Raw genomic sequence first — 16,253 nt, 5'->3', positions numbered from 1 at the left:
TCCAGAAAGAGCTCTCATCATCATTAGCGTCCAGCTTGCACCATTACCTTCATAATATATGTATATATATATAATATATCTACATAATATACCAAAGGATCAGAAGCTTTACAGGCAGCCTGAAGAGGAGAGGAGGAGAGGAGGAGAAACCAGCTCTTCTCCTGCAGAGTTCACCCACACTCACAGTCTGACAGGATTAACAGCAGCAGTGAAATACTGTTTTCCTGCTCCGTGCACCAGCAGATCCTCAACACATCCCATCTATTAGTTTGTCATCTTTCATTCTCAACAAGTAACTAATGATAAAACAGATAAATATAAAATCCTCTGATTTGCTCCGACCTGCTTTGCTGCCTTTGCTCCTCAACCTGAAATCATAATTTGGGCCCAAAACACAGAAGTCTGGATCACACCCTGAAATTACACCCACGATACTCTGTGAGAAAGAGGAAATACCACCGACCACTTCCTGGCATTTACACATACAAAAAAATAAAGTCTGTTTTCATAAGAACAGAAACACGCAGACGCCTTTACAGCTAAAAATTGGGGAATTTAATTCCGCCTGAGGAGGAATGTGCTGAATACATATCTGACATTGACAGATTTTTATCCGTCTTAAAAAGATACAGCGAGAGAAAATCTGTATTTCTGTTTTTCACAGCAAATCTCCAGAAAAGTAAAATGTGCAGCGTCTGTCTTCAGCTGCAAGATTTCATAAATTCATCACCTACATTTTTAGAAACATAAATGGGAAATAGTTCATATGCCGGAGGTGGTTTTCGGTGGCAGATGAATGCATATTTGATGCTCTGCTGAGTATGTGGGGCAGCAGGACAGTGTGTGCTGGATTGATTCACAATAAAACTACAGTGTGTGTGTCTGTGTGGGTCTGTGTCTGTGTGTGTGGGTCTGTGTCTCTGTGTGTGTGTTTGTCTTTGTTTGCTATGACAGTTCTGTCTTTGATTAACTTGAAGATTTGTTTTAGTGTTTATTTCCTTGTACTAGTAATCCCTTGTTTTATTTTGATATCTTATAATCTTATTTATCAATTTGCTCTTCAGAGGCCTGGAGCCGGAGTGTGAACCAGTCTGCTGCCAGTTTAAAACTGGCTGACAAACTGGTGCTGGGAGCCAAATGGAAATCAACTTGGTACAAAAAGGGTTTAAACAGCCAGAGCCAAGTTGGAGGACAAATCGTTTTCCTTTTTGTTGAGACCAGTCCCTCTCTCATTCATCCCCAAAACAAACTCAAGGTCACGGTTCATTTCTCTCGGTTCAGAATGTTTCAAACAGACCAGTAGATGCTTGCACCGGAGCACTGGACTTGGACTGGTTTCATAAAGACAAACTGGGTGTGGCTAATCACCATTGTTTGCCTCAAGCTTATCGAAAATTCAAAGCCAAATCTAATCAGATCATAACCACACCTCTGAAGTCAAACATTAATTCAGCAGACTGGAGCCACGCAGAAGGTAAATCAGTGTAGAATTCCTGGAAGTGAATAACACCAGTGAGGCTGAGAGGGTATTTCTCCATCTGGCCTCCACCCAGAGAGAAACAGGTCCTGACAAATGGAGCTTTACAGCCAGCACAGCTTTACTGTCTGGAGCACTGAGTAATTGAAAGATCACCCCATCAAACAGTGAGGCGGGGGGGCATCACTGGTACGAATACAGTAGTTAGATTCCCAAAGTATCTATCTATAGAACAGAAACATTAATAAACTTCTCGGTGTAATCTAAGTTTTAACCATTTGAACTCTGCGATGTGTTTGCCAGTGTTTACATCTGTATTTTTGCTTGTTTGTTAAAAATCTTAATTTCTCTAAACTCAATACAACCTGAGATAAAATGTTATGTAATTCAGTGAATCATAATGAATGATAACAGTCCCGAAATTATGTTATACATTTAAAAAATACAGAAATGTTTAATCTTTAAATTTAGCTAAATAAACATATTGATCTAAATATAGAAACATGACAAAACCATTTGTTTCCAGAGGTTTAACAAGACCAGTGTTATTAAATCGACATCCCAACACCAGGAAGAACATTTGATGTTTTCATTTGAAACTGCTCACGACTCAGAAGGGAGAGAACGAGATGCAACACTTACTGCCCGGGGCCTGGTCGTCGTGGTCGTCAGGGAAGAGATCATCCAGAGTCTCCTTGGTGGAGTCAGAGTCTTTCTCCTCCTGAGAGATGGAGAGAGAGAGAGAAGGAGTGAGGGAGAGAAGGAGGGGTAATCGAGAGACTGTTTTCTAAAACCACAAAGGAACATTTCAAGTATTTGCTGAGTCACTCCATTTGTCCTCTGGATCTTAGAAAATACATTAAAAAGCACTTAAAACACTTGAGATCATTTATATCGACCGTGTGCACTTGTCTCTGCTGCTGATAAGACGTTTAGGAAAGTGACTCGAAAAAACAAAATAGCAGGAATCAGTTTCTTTAAAGGAAATGGGAGCTGAAAAACAAAATAATGCTCATTATGAAACCTAATAGAGATAAAGTGAAAAAGAAGTTAGTGAGTGAGTGGACATGTTGATGTTGTTTTTGGACACAAAACCGAAATAAAACCCTAAGATATAATAATATAAATATCTCTGGATAACTTGGAAATGCATTCATCCCAAACACGAGACCATGGAGACACATTGTGTGGACTCACAGTCGGGGACAGGTCCTCGTCGTACTTCTTCAGCTGGTTCATGAACTCCAGGTGCTTCTTCTCCTCCTCCAGCTGGGCCACGCTCTGCTCGCTCTTCTGCAGCTTCTGCTGCGTCCCGGCCAGCTCGTCCCTCAGCCACTGGTTCTCCTGGCAGAGCCGGCGCACCTGGGCTCGCAGCTTCTGCTTCTCCGACTCCACCGAGCTCAGGTGGCTGGACAGCGCCATCATCACCTGGAGGAGGAGGAGGAGGAGGAGGAGGAGGAGGAGGAGGAGGAGGAGGAGGAGGAGGAGGAGGAGGAGGAGGAGGAGGAGGAGGAGCGGGTTTAGACACAACAGTTCCTTCACACAGTTTGGATCAACTACACAAATGGATATTCGTCATCCGTTCATATTTACAGTCTGTTGGTTAAACAGAAGGATGTTTGGGCTGTTTGGATAAACATTCATTCCAAAGACGATATGTAAGATTCATTTGTAAGTATCATAACACCAAAGTATGTGATGAATAGATATAATGAGAGAATCAGTGGAAGTGTTATGTGTAAAGAAGGGAAGTAAAACTGTGTGGGAGAGTAACACTAACTAATCCTCCTTATAAAAGCATACAGGTCTCAGGTCAGAGGCTGGAGGGTGAGAGTTTGTCTGGAGAGTTTGACACATAAGAGATATTGGAGAATTATGGAGAAAAATATGAATCACTCTGTGCTTCACTGTGACTGTTGGCAAAATAAACTGCCGGTGGGAAATCAGAGAGAGAGAGATCCGGGCTGAAGAGAGTGACTCAGCGCTGACTCACAGGACGCTGTCTCAACACTTTCAACAAACGTTGTGTTTCTCAAGTGTGAATTGCGTTTAGGGAAACGATGGAGCTAAAATGGCGACAGGAATTCACTTTTGTGTGTATATTTAAAATGATAATAAAGAGAAACGAGGAAATCAACATCTCAGCTTTGGAATCTGTGTTTAATATGCTTTGAACTCTTGGTCTGTTATTATCTGTATTGACAAAGAGACGTCCACTTAACACCCGTCCACACCAGCATTTCTCCGATTGTTGCTGGAGCCTTTTTGAAGTCTGATCGTACAGAGCAGATGTTTTTCTATTTAACTCATGACCTGTTACCGCTCTACTGGAAACATATTTTACATCCATTGAACTTGTGATAATAATTAACCTGGTGAGGTTTCACGTGATTCATTTGGACTGATTTGACTAATTTAGTTTAAAGTTTAAGATCCTTCATAAGTACAAATATTTTGTGGTCTTAGATAAAGGAAATTCAAGTTCAACAGAATACTAAGTACTCAGATAATATAAGAATAACTGCTAGTATATGTGGCTTGTTTGTTTTTTTTAATGGTGACATATTCTGCTGAGGCTACATAGCTTTGAGCATTTAGCCAACAACTAAATAATGATTCTCTGTTGTTTGAGATGTCCGGGAACATATGGACACAAACCTGTGCTTCACTCAGCCCGAGCTCCAGCATCTCCATGGACCTGCGGATCATGTGGGACTTCTCCTCCACCAGCACGCCCTCCTCCTCCTGCTTCAGGCAGCGCAGCGTGCCCAGCAGGCCGTCCAGGATGGAGTGGTGCTCCTGCTTCAGCGCCTCCAGCCCCTGGATCACCTGCTTGGTCCGGGAGATGATCTCATCCTGGGTCATCTTCTCCCCGGGGTCCTCCTCCTCCTTCACGCACACCATGGTGGACATGTCCTCACGCATCCTGGCGCAGGAAAAGAAAATGAGGAGCACATTAATTATACGTCACATTATTTATCGGCGTCCAGCTCCCTTCAGGGAACAGCAGACTAGGGTTAACATGTGACACAAGCTTCAGATGTTTCACTCCCAGTTGAAATCTTCTGAGCTGCAAACAGCTTTTTACAGCCGTGACAGTGAGAAACAACTTTTAGACCATGTGTTTGTGACACTTCCTGATAGGGATGGGGGGAAAAATCGATTCAGTTACAAATCGCGATTCTTGTGAATGGCGATTTTAAATCGATATGCTGCCTCCCAAATCGATTTTTAAAACATATTTATTGGTTTATACCGGGGGGGATATATTGGGGGAGCAACATCACCCCAGAGCATGTTGACCAGCTCTTGTTTTTGCACAAGAATCTAAACATACCCAAGCACTAGCTTTGTATCTCCTACATGCAAACAACAATAGCCTACTTTTTGTTTATTTCAAAGTTTATATTTTAAGTAAACTTTAATCCATTCTATTTAATTTACCTTTTATTTATTGTTTAAAAGTAGCCTAAGTGGCTTTCTTAATCTGTCAGTTTGTGTGCAGTTGACAGGGGCTATACAATAATAGGGCACATTTTTATTTATTTTCTCTATTGGCTGCCCGGCAGTCGTTAAGTTAATGTTAATATTTGAAATAAAACTGGTAAAGCTCTAAGTGAATTTGACTGTGTTGTTTTTGAAGGAATGATTCAACATTTTTCCATGGTCCAGTATTTAAAAAAAAGAAATCCCAGGAAATCGTAATATCGAATCGCAATACCCACAGAAATCGCAATACATTTCGTATCGCCACCTAATTATCATGATAGTATCGTATCGGGAGTTCCCTGCCGATTCCCGTCCCTATTTCCTGGTACCTCTGATACTAAATGCTCTGTTTTCCTTCTACTACAACTCAAGGTGCCTTTGAGTTAGGAACTGACTGAACCACCTGCTCTGTGTGAAAACCTCAGAACAGCGTGTGAGAGCAGAAACAGCCACGATAAAGACAGGTTGTGTATTTGTAAAACGCTGTTTGATGTGCTATTAAAAAAAAACTGAGGGGTCATCAATTATGATGCTTAAAGAACAACCGGGACTGAGGTTCAGCTGTGAGGACAAATATGAACCAATCCACAGAAGTTAAACCTGCTTCCTGCTGACGGTTCAGATCCAGATCAGACGCTGTGAGTTCAAAGAGAAATGAAAAGCATCCAAGGCTAACGTCCCATTCAAACCCTGAGGATGGATTAATTAAAACAAGATGCAGATTGTGTTTCTAATATACATTACTACACTATATGACAGAATTTTTGGACTTTACAGTGACATCCTTCTACCATGTGATCATACAATTACTTATCGATCTATATAAGCTTGAAGTCATGTCTGTAGTCCTGTAAGATACAAAGAAGACTGGAAAATGCTTTGTTCAACTGTGCATGATGTAATGTTCTGACTGCTTCATGACATCACTTATAATATGACATCATATGATGGGGAATCAATATGAGCAGAGAGAGATCGGCTACAGCCCCAGACGACTCGACCTTAAAGGTGGATAATGGACAGATGGATATAAGTTCTATTGTTTGTACTTAATGTGTTTTATTGGACAATGACCTAACCATCGACTGTAGCAGATCCAAAAGTTTATCAACTGGGAGATCCCCTCCCAGTGTAATATTCCCATCCGGGTGTTACACACACATTCATGGTTGTAATATCTCCCATAATCACCAGCTTCTTAGTGCTGTCATAATGCAGTCATAGCACATAATCAGATCTTGAGTTATCCCTGGTGATTAGGGAAGAACCCAGGTGTTATTATTATATCTTATTACTATATGATATCGTTTTAAAATGCACATGTAAGCAAAACACCATATGTCAGTTTCTGTGCATCACACTCCTCATGTATTTCTTCACATCCAACCTGACTTTGTTTTGTATTCACCACACAATCTCACACACACTAAACACGCACACACACACACACACTTAAGAGGATTATGACTGAGCACTTGTGGTGAGCTGCCTAATAAATCTGTGAAAGCGCAGCTCACTGAAGCTGCAAACAGGCCGAATAATCACAGAGAAACACTGAGGGAAGTTGTGTTCAACTGCTCGTCTCGGTGAAAAATACAGAAATGAAACAGACATTGGTTTAATCTCCGTTGTCATGGTGACCGCCTCAGTATCTCAGCTGCTGAGGTGAAGACAGCAGGCGTCTCCTGAAGTGAACTGCTTCACATTAAGTTATGAAGAAGAAAAACAACGAAGCTGAATGAAGATTGCTCTGAGCACGTGAGAAGACAGGAGAGGGGGGGGGGGGCTGCAGTCCTCATCGCTCCATGTGACTCAGCAACCGGCCGGCAGCCAATCAGCTGACAGCAGAGCAGGAAGCTGAGGCTGTGCAGGAGGAGGTGGAGACAGCAGCTCCACCTAACTTATTAAAAAGTGAATTGATAGAATATCTTTGGATGCTGCTCATTTAGTCCGACCAGCTGTGTTGTGATTGGTCAGCAGCTTCCAGCGCATACAGGAAGTGCCGGCTGCTGTTAGCTAGCATTGCCAGACGAGCCGCTAGGCGTGAATTATGGAAATGTGGGACATCTTGATGCGGAACAGCCCGACTACTGAAGAAGAGTTTCAGGAGCTGCAGTGTTTCCTGTGCGTGAGAGAAGCTCAATGTATCACAGACTTTGGGCTTTTTCATTTTCATAACTCCACTGATGAGTAGCAGACTTCAAAAACATCCCAAAGCACTGAGCTGCAGCAGGTTCATCACTTTGTTGGGTCCCCATGAAACATTTCTGTTTTTGCTATTTGCAACAGGTTTCTATATTAGGTGTGTTGTGACTTTTTCCAGCGCATGTATCGTCAAATTGATGAGGTTGTTCTCTTAATTAGGCCATAAAAAAAATGCACGTAATGCAAATTAAAAAACAGTTTCCTTGACATTCAGAGAGATTAAAAACAGAGACAGACCTTGTTGTACAGCTCACAAAGGGGTAAAGTGTAAGAATCAATATAAAAGCTGTTATACACTGAAACAACATATCAAAATGGATCCCTGACTGGACCAAGCTGTGAAGCCGGGTTTCAATCCAGATCGAATCCTTCATCCCCCAACAACACAGAGCAAGGTCAGTTTTTAACCACTGGAAACCTACTTAGCAGCAAAGAGGAAGACGGACGACTGTCTGTGCAGGCGGCGTAATACAGAAGTGAAAGTGACAGCTCAAGCTTTCCTTCCTCCTCTGATCCATCCAACCATCTTTTATTTCTGGCATCGGATGAGTCTCATAGCACAAAGCACCAGTGGGAAAAGCCGGAGAAAACTAGGTTCTGATGTTTGAAATGTAAATAGCTGGTTTGAAGCTGCGCGCCCGGGGAGACGCTGCAGCTCTGCACATAAACAGGTTTAGGCAGCGACTCAGTTGAGAAGGCTGGTGTGGTGGTGGGTATAGATGGTGGGGGGGGGCGGGGGGGTTGTGCTTGGGAGCAGTGATAAAGAGGAACACTCAGTCTCTGCTCTGGGCTGAATGCACGAGGACGGAGCCTGCGGCCGGACGAGCAGCAGTGTGAAGAACAATCCGAGTCAGCGATGTGTCGGCTGATAGTCATTAGATGATGAGCGCTGTGAGACACCATCACATTCAAAAATCTAGAAATTAGTATTTAAAGCATTAATTACTCAAAAGGCACTTAAATATATTTAAGTGTGTATTTACTAGGGACGGGAATCGGCAGGGAACTCCCGATACGATACTATCACGATACTTAGGTGGCGATACGATATGTATTGCGATTTCTGTGGGTATTGCGATTCTGTAAGTATTGCGATTCGATATTACGATTTCCTGGGATTTCTTTTTTGGTTATTTTTTTTTTTTTTTAGAGCTTTACCAGTTTTATTTAAAATATTAACATTAACTTAATGACTGCCGGGCAGCCAATAGAGAAAATTAATTAAAAAATGTGCCCTATTATTGTATAGCCCCTGTCAACTGCACACAAACTGACAGATTAAGAAATGTAAGCCACTTAGGCTACTTTTAAACAATAAATAAAAGATAAATTAAATAGAATGAATAAAAGTTTACTTAAAATATAAACTTTGAAATAAACAAAAAGTAGGCTATTGTTTTTTGCATGCAGCCGATGCAAAGCTAGTGCTTGGGTATGTTTAGATTCTTGTGCAAAAACAAGAGCTGGTCAACATGCTCTGGGGTGATGTTGCCCCCCCAATATATCCCCCCCGGTATAAACCAATAAATATGTTTTAAAAAAAAATATATATTTTTATTTTTTTTTAAATCGATTTGGGAGGCAGCATATCGATTTAAAATCGTCATTCACAAGAATCGCGATTTGTAACTGAATCGATTTTTTTCCCCCATCCCTAGTATTTACAGAGGTCAGTATTCATGATTGAAAATCAACAATTACTATATATTATATCACCTCAATATTAACAGCTACGTACCGCTTCAGATTGTCCAAAACATTTCCTTGTTCTCTCATTCTCATATTCATACAGACGACATTGGTCTTCAAATATATAACAGGCTATCTATTTAATTTTAAAATACAATATTATAAAGGTAGAGGGGAAAGCAGCATTGAAGTCTACTATACTGTTGCTGCCATTATTACTATATACTGCTTTTATATTGGTATAATTACTATCATATATAAATATATACTTCGTTATATTATATAATATATATACTGTACTATTCTTATATACTGTCTAACAATAACATTACCATCATATCATCAGTACTTTTACCATCATCTTGCCACTGCACCTTATCTACCTGTTTTATTTTATTTTATCTTGTGCTTCTGTTTTTTATTCTTTCTACCTCAATATTTTTTATTTTATTCTATTGTATTATAATTTATTGTATTCAAATGTACCGGCTGCTTTGACAACTTAATTTCCCTTCGGGGATGAATAAAGTAATCTATCTATCTATCTATCTATCTATCTAAGTCAGCAAGCGTTCTTTTTTTATTCCTTTAAGAGATGTAGGTCTAGAGAGAGTGAACTGGGACTCTTTGAGCCACTGCACGTTAAACACACTCCATGGTTTTTAATCTAAATGAATTTGCAACACACTCCCAGACGTGTGCGTTTGTTTGGAGAGTCGGGATTCAACTGCTGCCGCAACAGTGGTTCTACCAGTATCCTGTCAATGGAAACCACTGCTGCTCACACGGAGTCGTCAGTTTGTCTGGTACAAATAGCTCCAAGGACTGGGGGGGGGGGGGGGGGTAACTGCAGCTGAGATGTCAACTAAGAAGAGCACGACAAATACACAACACACAACCTCACTGCCCGGTTTGAGCTGTTGTTTTGGAAAAGAGCAGCGTGGAAAACAAATTAACTGGTTGAACATTGTCTTGTTATCAATCAATCAAATTGTATTTGTGTAGCCCATATTCACATATCACAATTTGTCTCATAGGACTTTAACATTGTGAGACATCCTGTGTCCTTAACCCTCAGCAAGAGTCAGGACAAACTATCAGGTCGCCTCTCTTATTGTCTCTTACTGTATATTTTGTGTTACTGTATATATTGTTGTTTTGTGTAAAGTGAACCAACCACACCATGGCAATTTCCAATATGCAAATATACTTGGCAATAAAAAGAATTCTGATTCTAATTCTGATCAAGATCCTCCAGCAGATAAATGAGCCTGTTATGCTAACACCAGCTCATTTACTTATTTCTCTATTAATCAATTGATCATTGTTGATGGAAAAAATAATAAATGGAATAAATGGAAATGGAATAAATAAAATAATACTGTAAGTTAGGTTTTCTGGCCAGTAGAAAGAACGAAGAAACCAGAAGTAAACCTGTTATCACTGAACATTTGTTATTATATTTCCTGAACGGTTGATAATTGATTATTTGTTTATCGAGTGGAAAATATATCTGGATCTGCCTCCTGAATTCGATCCACTCGGATATTGTATGAGCTCTTTCTTGATGCCTTCCACCATGTTTTCATAAAAACCCGTCTGGTATTTTTTGCTTCATCCTGCTGAGAATCAAACAGACAGAGGGTGAAACCATAACCTCCTTGTCGACCACAACATACCCATAAGACGATATTCATCTCTATGAGAAGAACCACAGAGTCTGAGGCTTCTTTACTACAAGCACAACCCGTTCACACATGTAGGAGGAGTCATGTGACCCACTGTTGATAGAAACACTGAACACAACTTAATGCCTGTTTCAGCTCCTGCAGCTAATCTTATCTTCCACGTGCTGCTTCCTTTCCTGCTCCACAGCTCGACTCCACTATGGAGACATTATGAATTCATCGTGTGGAGATATCGAGGGTTAACACACAGGGAAGTCACGAGATGTTTCACTGCCGGACGGGAAACTGAGGAAATGACAAAGCGTGAAGTGTGTTAATAACCGAACAGACGAGGGAGGTGAGGGAACAACAACACAATGAAAACATCAGATTCTAAATTCAAGGAAATATGGGACACCTTCATGCAATTTTTGGAAAGCGAACAAGTGGAAATTAATGAGTGAAACCGAATAAAATAGCAGCACCTAATGGGATGAATATTAATTGTAACTAACTAATATTATGAATAAGAGAACGTTATTTTATCTAGGCTTTTGATTTGATCGATTTGAATTTAATTTATTTGTATTTGTATAATTATGTCTTTATTTACTTCCATTTATTCTTATATTTTTATATATGTATTTTTTTTAAATTATTTTATTTAAGTTATTTAATTTCTGCCTCTTTTTCTTTACCCTGAGTGTTTGATTGTGGGTTGGGGGTGTTCATAAACGTTTGTATGTTTATAAATGTTTGAATGTATGTTTCTTATATGTAAAACTCAATAAATATATTGTTAAAAAAAATTTAAAAAACCCATCAGATTCTAACTCACACACAGGGATATCACAGTGTGACATTGTGGTGGGGGGGGTGCTGCAGTTTGCTGTGTTAAACTGTGTCATCATTAAAATTAGCTGCAGCCTCATTTCTGCTCAGCTCTCACATGACAGGAGCTCCAATCGTTTCTTTATTTCCGTGAACGAGCCTCGGGGCGAATTCATTATTTGAGTCCCTGCAGATGTTCCAGATGTTCTGATGTCCAGAGACAGAAGCAGCAGCAACACAACCTCCTGGATTCACTTCTCATACAGACACTGACCTTCAACACACAACTTACTAGTCACTATACACAGGTTGAGGTTCAGGTTTTTACTCGAGCAGAACTGGGTTTAACTCATTGTAAGACGGTAGAATCCATGAGTTCCTCCTGATTTCCTCACAGTATTTCATTTCCTCTCCAGCAGACGTTTATTATTTCACAATATTCAGTGTCAGACCGAGACCTAAAACACTACATTTTTCCCAAAAACTAATTCTGAATTACCGATACATAATCCTATTTATTGCCAATAATGGAGATTTCTTCGATCTCTGTGTCTAATGCAATTGGGTACTGGGAGTATTGAGGTTTCTTAGGATTGGGCAGAAAGATTAAACCTTTAAAAGATGTCATCTTGGTCTCAGGGAACTTGTGAAATCAAATTTTTGATATTCTATTTCATTGTTATTCTATTTTATTCTTTTTTATTCTATTTTATACTATTTCTATTTTTATTTTATTTTTTGGGTTGAAATTACTGAGCATTGCTTAAAGAGAGTGTGTGACCCAAGCATTTCATTGACAGTGTCTACTTCATGTTATCTCTGTTCATTTGACAATAAAAATCTTGAATCTTGAATTTTGAAATCAAGAATTCATGCAAGTCCCCTTTTCTGCTCGTATATATCATGATTTCCAGCTTTTCTTTGTCGTATGAGAGTGTAAACAGGATCTTGAACGGTTTCCGACTGTTTCCTATTTAATAAAAATAATCAAAAAGTACTTGGGACTTTAATAACTAGTAGAAGTATCTCTTGATTGCATCAGGTTTTGTGCTTCTCATGCAAACCTGCAGTATCTGCTGTGACAACAATAACAATATCCCTGCAGACGTAAGGACTCAAACCCTCCGAGACGTCCCAGGCAACAACAAGCTGTCCCGTGGGAGGGGGGGGAGGGGCGGAGGGGGCAGAGGGTCTTCCGGGACCCCTGCAGGTCGTCAGGAGCAGGGATGTCCTCTGGGTGGACACCACGTGAGACACAGCAGGACAGTGTTGTGCTGGGATCTGGCTGCTGGTCCTGCAGAGTCCATCCCACCCAGTGTGTTTAAACCCAGCTGTGGGACCACACTGGGACCCTCTGTCCCCCCCGAGCGGCCCCCCAACACAGGCAGCTTTCACTGCCCTCGGCCCGCTGTGAATATCAATGGAAAGACCGTCCAACGTGGAGACATGTCCGTCACATGACAGGTGCATCACCAGGAGTCCATCACCGCTGCATTGCACCTTCCTCCAGCTTCCTGCTTCTTCCTCCAGCTTCCTGCTTCTTCCTCCAGCTTCCTGCTTCTTCCTCCAGCTTCCTGCTTCTTCCTCCAGCTTCCTGCTTCTTCCTCCAGCTTCCTGCTTCTTCCTCCAGCTTCCTGCAGCTTCCTCCAGCTTCCTGCTTCTTCCTCCAGCTTCCTGCTTCTTCCTCCAGCTTCCTGCTTCTTCCTCCAGCTTCCTGCTTCTTCCTGCTTCTTCCTCCAGCTTCCTGCTTCTTCCTGCTTCTTCCTCCAGCTTCCTGCTTCTTCCTCCAGCTTCCTGCTTCTTCCTCCAGCTTCCTGCTTCTTCCTCCAGCTTCCTGCTTCTTCCTCCAGCTTCCTGCACCTTCCTCCAGCTTCCTGCTTCTTCCTCCAGCTTCCTGCTTCTTCCTCCAGCTTCCTCTACCTTCCTGCACCTTCCTCCAGCTTCCTGCTTCTTCCTGCTTCTTCCTGCTTCTTCCTCCACCTTCCTGCAGCTTCCTCCAGCTTCCTGCTTCTTCCTCCACCTTCCTGCTTCTTCCTCCAGCTTCCTGCTTCTTCCTCCAGCTTCCTCTACCTTCCTGCACCTTCCTCCAGCTTCCTGCTTCTTCCTGCTTCTTCCTGCTTCTTCCTGCTTCTTCCTCCACCTTCCTGCACCTCCATCCAGCTTCCTCCACCTACCTGCACCTTCCTCCAGCTTCCTGCTTCTTCCTCCACCTTCCTGCTTCTTCCTGCTTCTTCCTCCACCTTCCTGCAGCTTCCTCCACCTTCCTGCTTCTTCCTGCTTCTTCCTCCAACTTCCTGCACCTTCTCCACCTTCTTCCACATGACAGGTCCATCACCTTCTTCCACCTTCCTGCTTCTTCATGCTTCTTCCTCCACCTTCCTTCCTTCTTCCTCCTCCTTCCTCCACCTTCCTAATTCTTCTTCCACCTTCCTGCTTCTTCATGCTTCTTCCTCCACCTTCCTTCCTTCTTCCTACTTCTTCCTCCACCTTCCTGCTCCTCCCTGCACCTTCCTCCACCTTCCATCACATGACAGGTCCATCATCAGGAGTCCATCACCGCTGCAGTGGACCCACCTCCACCTTCTTGCACCTCCCTTCCTCAACCTGCCTCCATCTTCCTCTACCTCCCTCCTCCTTCCTGCATCTTCCACCACCTTCCTGTACCTTCCTGCTTCTTCATCCACCTTCATCCACCTTCCTCCACCTCCCTCCTCCTTCCTGCATCTTCCACCACCTTCCTGTACCTTCCTGCTTCTTCATCCACCTTCCTCCACCTCCCTCCTCCTTCCTGCATCTTCCACCACCTTCCTGTACCTTCCTGCTTCTTCATCCACCTTCCTCCACCTTTCTCCACCTCCCTCCACCTTGACAGCCGTGATTTAGACGCATCCCTCGGCAGCTCCTCTCGCTGAACACACGGATGAACCTGAAGAACCAGTTGGCCCAGTTCCTCCCAGTCACACACACACCTAGCACCAGTGCTAAGTCTAACCCGGGCTAGCAGGTCACACACACACCTAGCACCTGTGCTAACCCGGGCTAGCCAGTAACACACACAGCTAGCACCAGTGCTAACCCGGGGCTAGCCCTCCACTGACAGCAGCCCAACTGGCGTCTAACTCCTGCAGCGAACGTAAACACCAGCGACCCGGGGGGAATGGAGCCCGGGAGCGGGTTATTATTATTAATATTATTATTATTATGTACAACCAGGGGGCCTTGATGATGGAATTAGTGAAATAAATGTATTTTGACAGAATGACACTGGGAGAAAACGCTCCACAGGGAGTGAAAGTGCTTAATGAGCTAATGAGACCACTCCAGGTAATACACGGATCCATTCCTACCGTTCTCCAGGACATCCGTTGCCAGTGTAGCCGGACCGAAGCGCCTCTTCCCCCCGCGTGGATCACCTCTTCTCCCCGGTGGGTCTGCTGCTCCGGGACGGGACGATGTGAACCGTGAGCCCGGAGCTCTGGAGCGGGATCTACCGAGTGTCCGAGCCGGGTTCAGGGAGCTCTTCTCCGGGTGCTGATGAGCGGTTCGCTACGGAGCTACTCGGGAAGCTAAGCCCCCCCCAGCCTCCATGGCAGCGACGCCTCCGTCAAACCGAACCCGACAGCGGCCGCTCGGGGGCCGGGTGCAGGAGGAGCAGGTGACCGCTCGGAGCTCCGCGGCTGGATGAGTGAGGACCGGAGCGAAGATGGCGTTAGCCGGTGTCCCCCCCCCCCCCCTCCTGCCGGGGAATGATGTCACCTCTGTCCGGATTAAAGGGGAAGCTGCGGTGCACATCTATACTGTTATAACAGATTTATATATTTATACTGCGTACAAGTGTTTGTCTATTTATTATACTTTATACAAGTGTGTATCTATTTATTTATACTTTATACTTTATACAAGAAATCTATTTATTTATACTCTTTACTTTTATTTATTTATTTATTAACTTGTACTTTATACATTTATTTATTTACTTATACTTCAAAGATTTATTCAGATCGTTTCTTAGTAAGAAATCCATTTATTTATCCATGTATATATGCATATATTTATTTAGTTAGTTGTATATTTTTATCAATTTGTATTTTAAATCTATTATTTATATATCAATGTTGTCTATAGTGTTGTATCAGATTTATATATTTTTACTGCATACAAGTGTTTATCTATTTATTATACTTTATATTTTTATACAAGGGTTGATCTATTTACTCAGTTCGTTTCTTGGTTAGAAATACATTTATTTATACATTTATATATGTATTTATGTAGTAAGTCATTCATTGATTTTTTTAATACATTTAATTACTTATCCATTTATATATATATTTATCAACACTTTTTTTAAATCTATTATTTATATATCGATGTTTTCATCTATTTATTTATACTTTATACTTTATACATTTATACAAGTGTTGATCTATTTACACAGTTTTTAACTTAGAAATCCATTTATTTATACTCGTTACTTTTATTTATTTATTTATTAACTTGAACTTTCATACATTTATTTATTTAATTATACTTCAAAGATGTATTTGTTTATTTATTCAGTTCGTTTCTTAGTTAGAAATCTATTTATTTATCCATATATATATGAATTTATTCAGTTAGTTATTCATTCATTTGTTAATACATTTAAGTACTTATCCATCTATTTATTTAGTTAGGTATGTATATTTTTATCTTTTTGTTTCTCACATCTATCACTTGAATCTATTCATTTATTTATCTATTTACAAATACATTTATTTATACATGTATTTACTTACATACAATGTATGTATTCATTTAGTAATCTATTCATTTATTTGCTAATGAATCTACTTAATCATGTGTGAGTCTTTTGATTTATTTATTTATAAATCTATTTATTAATCTTTCATTTA

General features: G+C 41.4%; 1 protein-coding gene across 3 annotated transcripts in view; it reads right to left on the bottom strand.

Annotated features, from left to right (window-relative positions):
* klc1a (kinesin light chain 1a) overlaps positions 1-15,040 on the bottom strand; it is a 37,885-nt gene extending 22,845 nt beyond the window's left edge. For all 3 annotated transcript variants that reach the window (XM_061082229.1, XM_061082230.1, XM_061082231.1), the window contains exons 1-4: positions 14,706-15,040; positions 4,136-4,403; positions 2,675-2,905; positions 2,120-2,198 (exon numbers count right to left, since the gene is read on the bottom strand). In XM_061082229.1, coding sequence (XP_060938212.1) covers positions 2,120-2,198; positions 2,675-2,905; positions 4,136-4,402 — 577 coding nt within the window. In that variant the 5' untranslated portion in view covers position 4,403; positions 14,706-15,040. The remainder of the gene's footprint in view (positions 1-2,119; positions 2,199-2,674; positions 2,906-4,135; positions 4,404-14,705) is intronic.
* Between the last annotated feature and the right edge of the window lie 1,213 nt (positions 15,041-16,253).

This window comes from Limanda limanda, chromosome 12 (assembly GCF_963576545.1).
Source record: "Limanda limanda chromosome 12, fLimLim1.1, whole genome shotgun sequence".
Classification (NCBI taxonomy): domain Eukaryota; kingdom Metazoa; phylum Chordata; class Actinopteri; order Pleuronectiformes; family Pleuronectidae; genus Limanda; species Limanda limanda.
The sequence above is the reverse complement of the archived record's forward strand: the minus strand, read 5'-3'. Positions and strand labels throughout refer to the sequence as shown.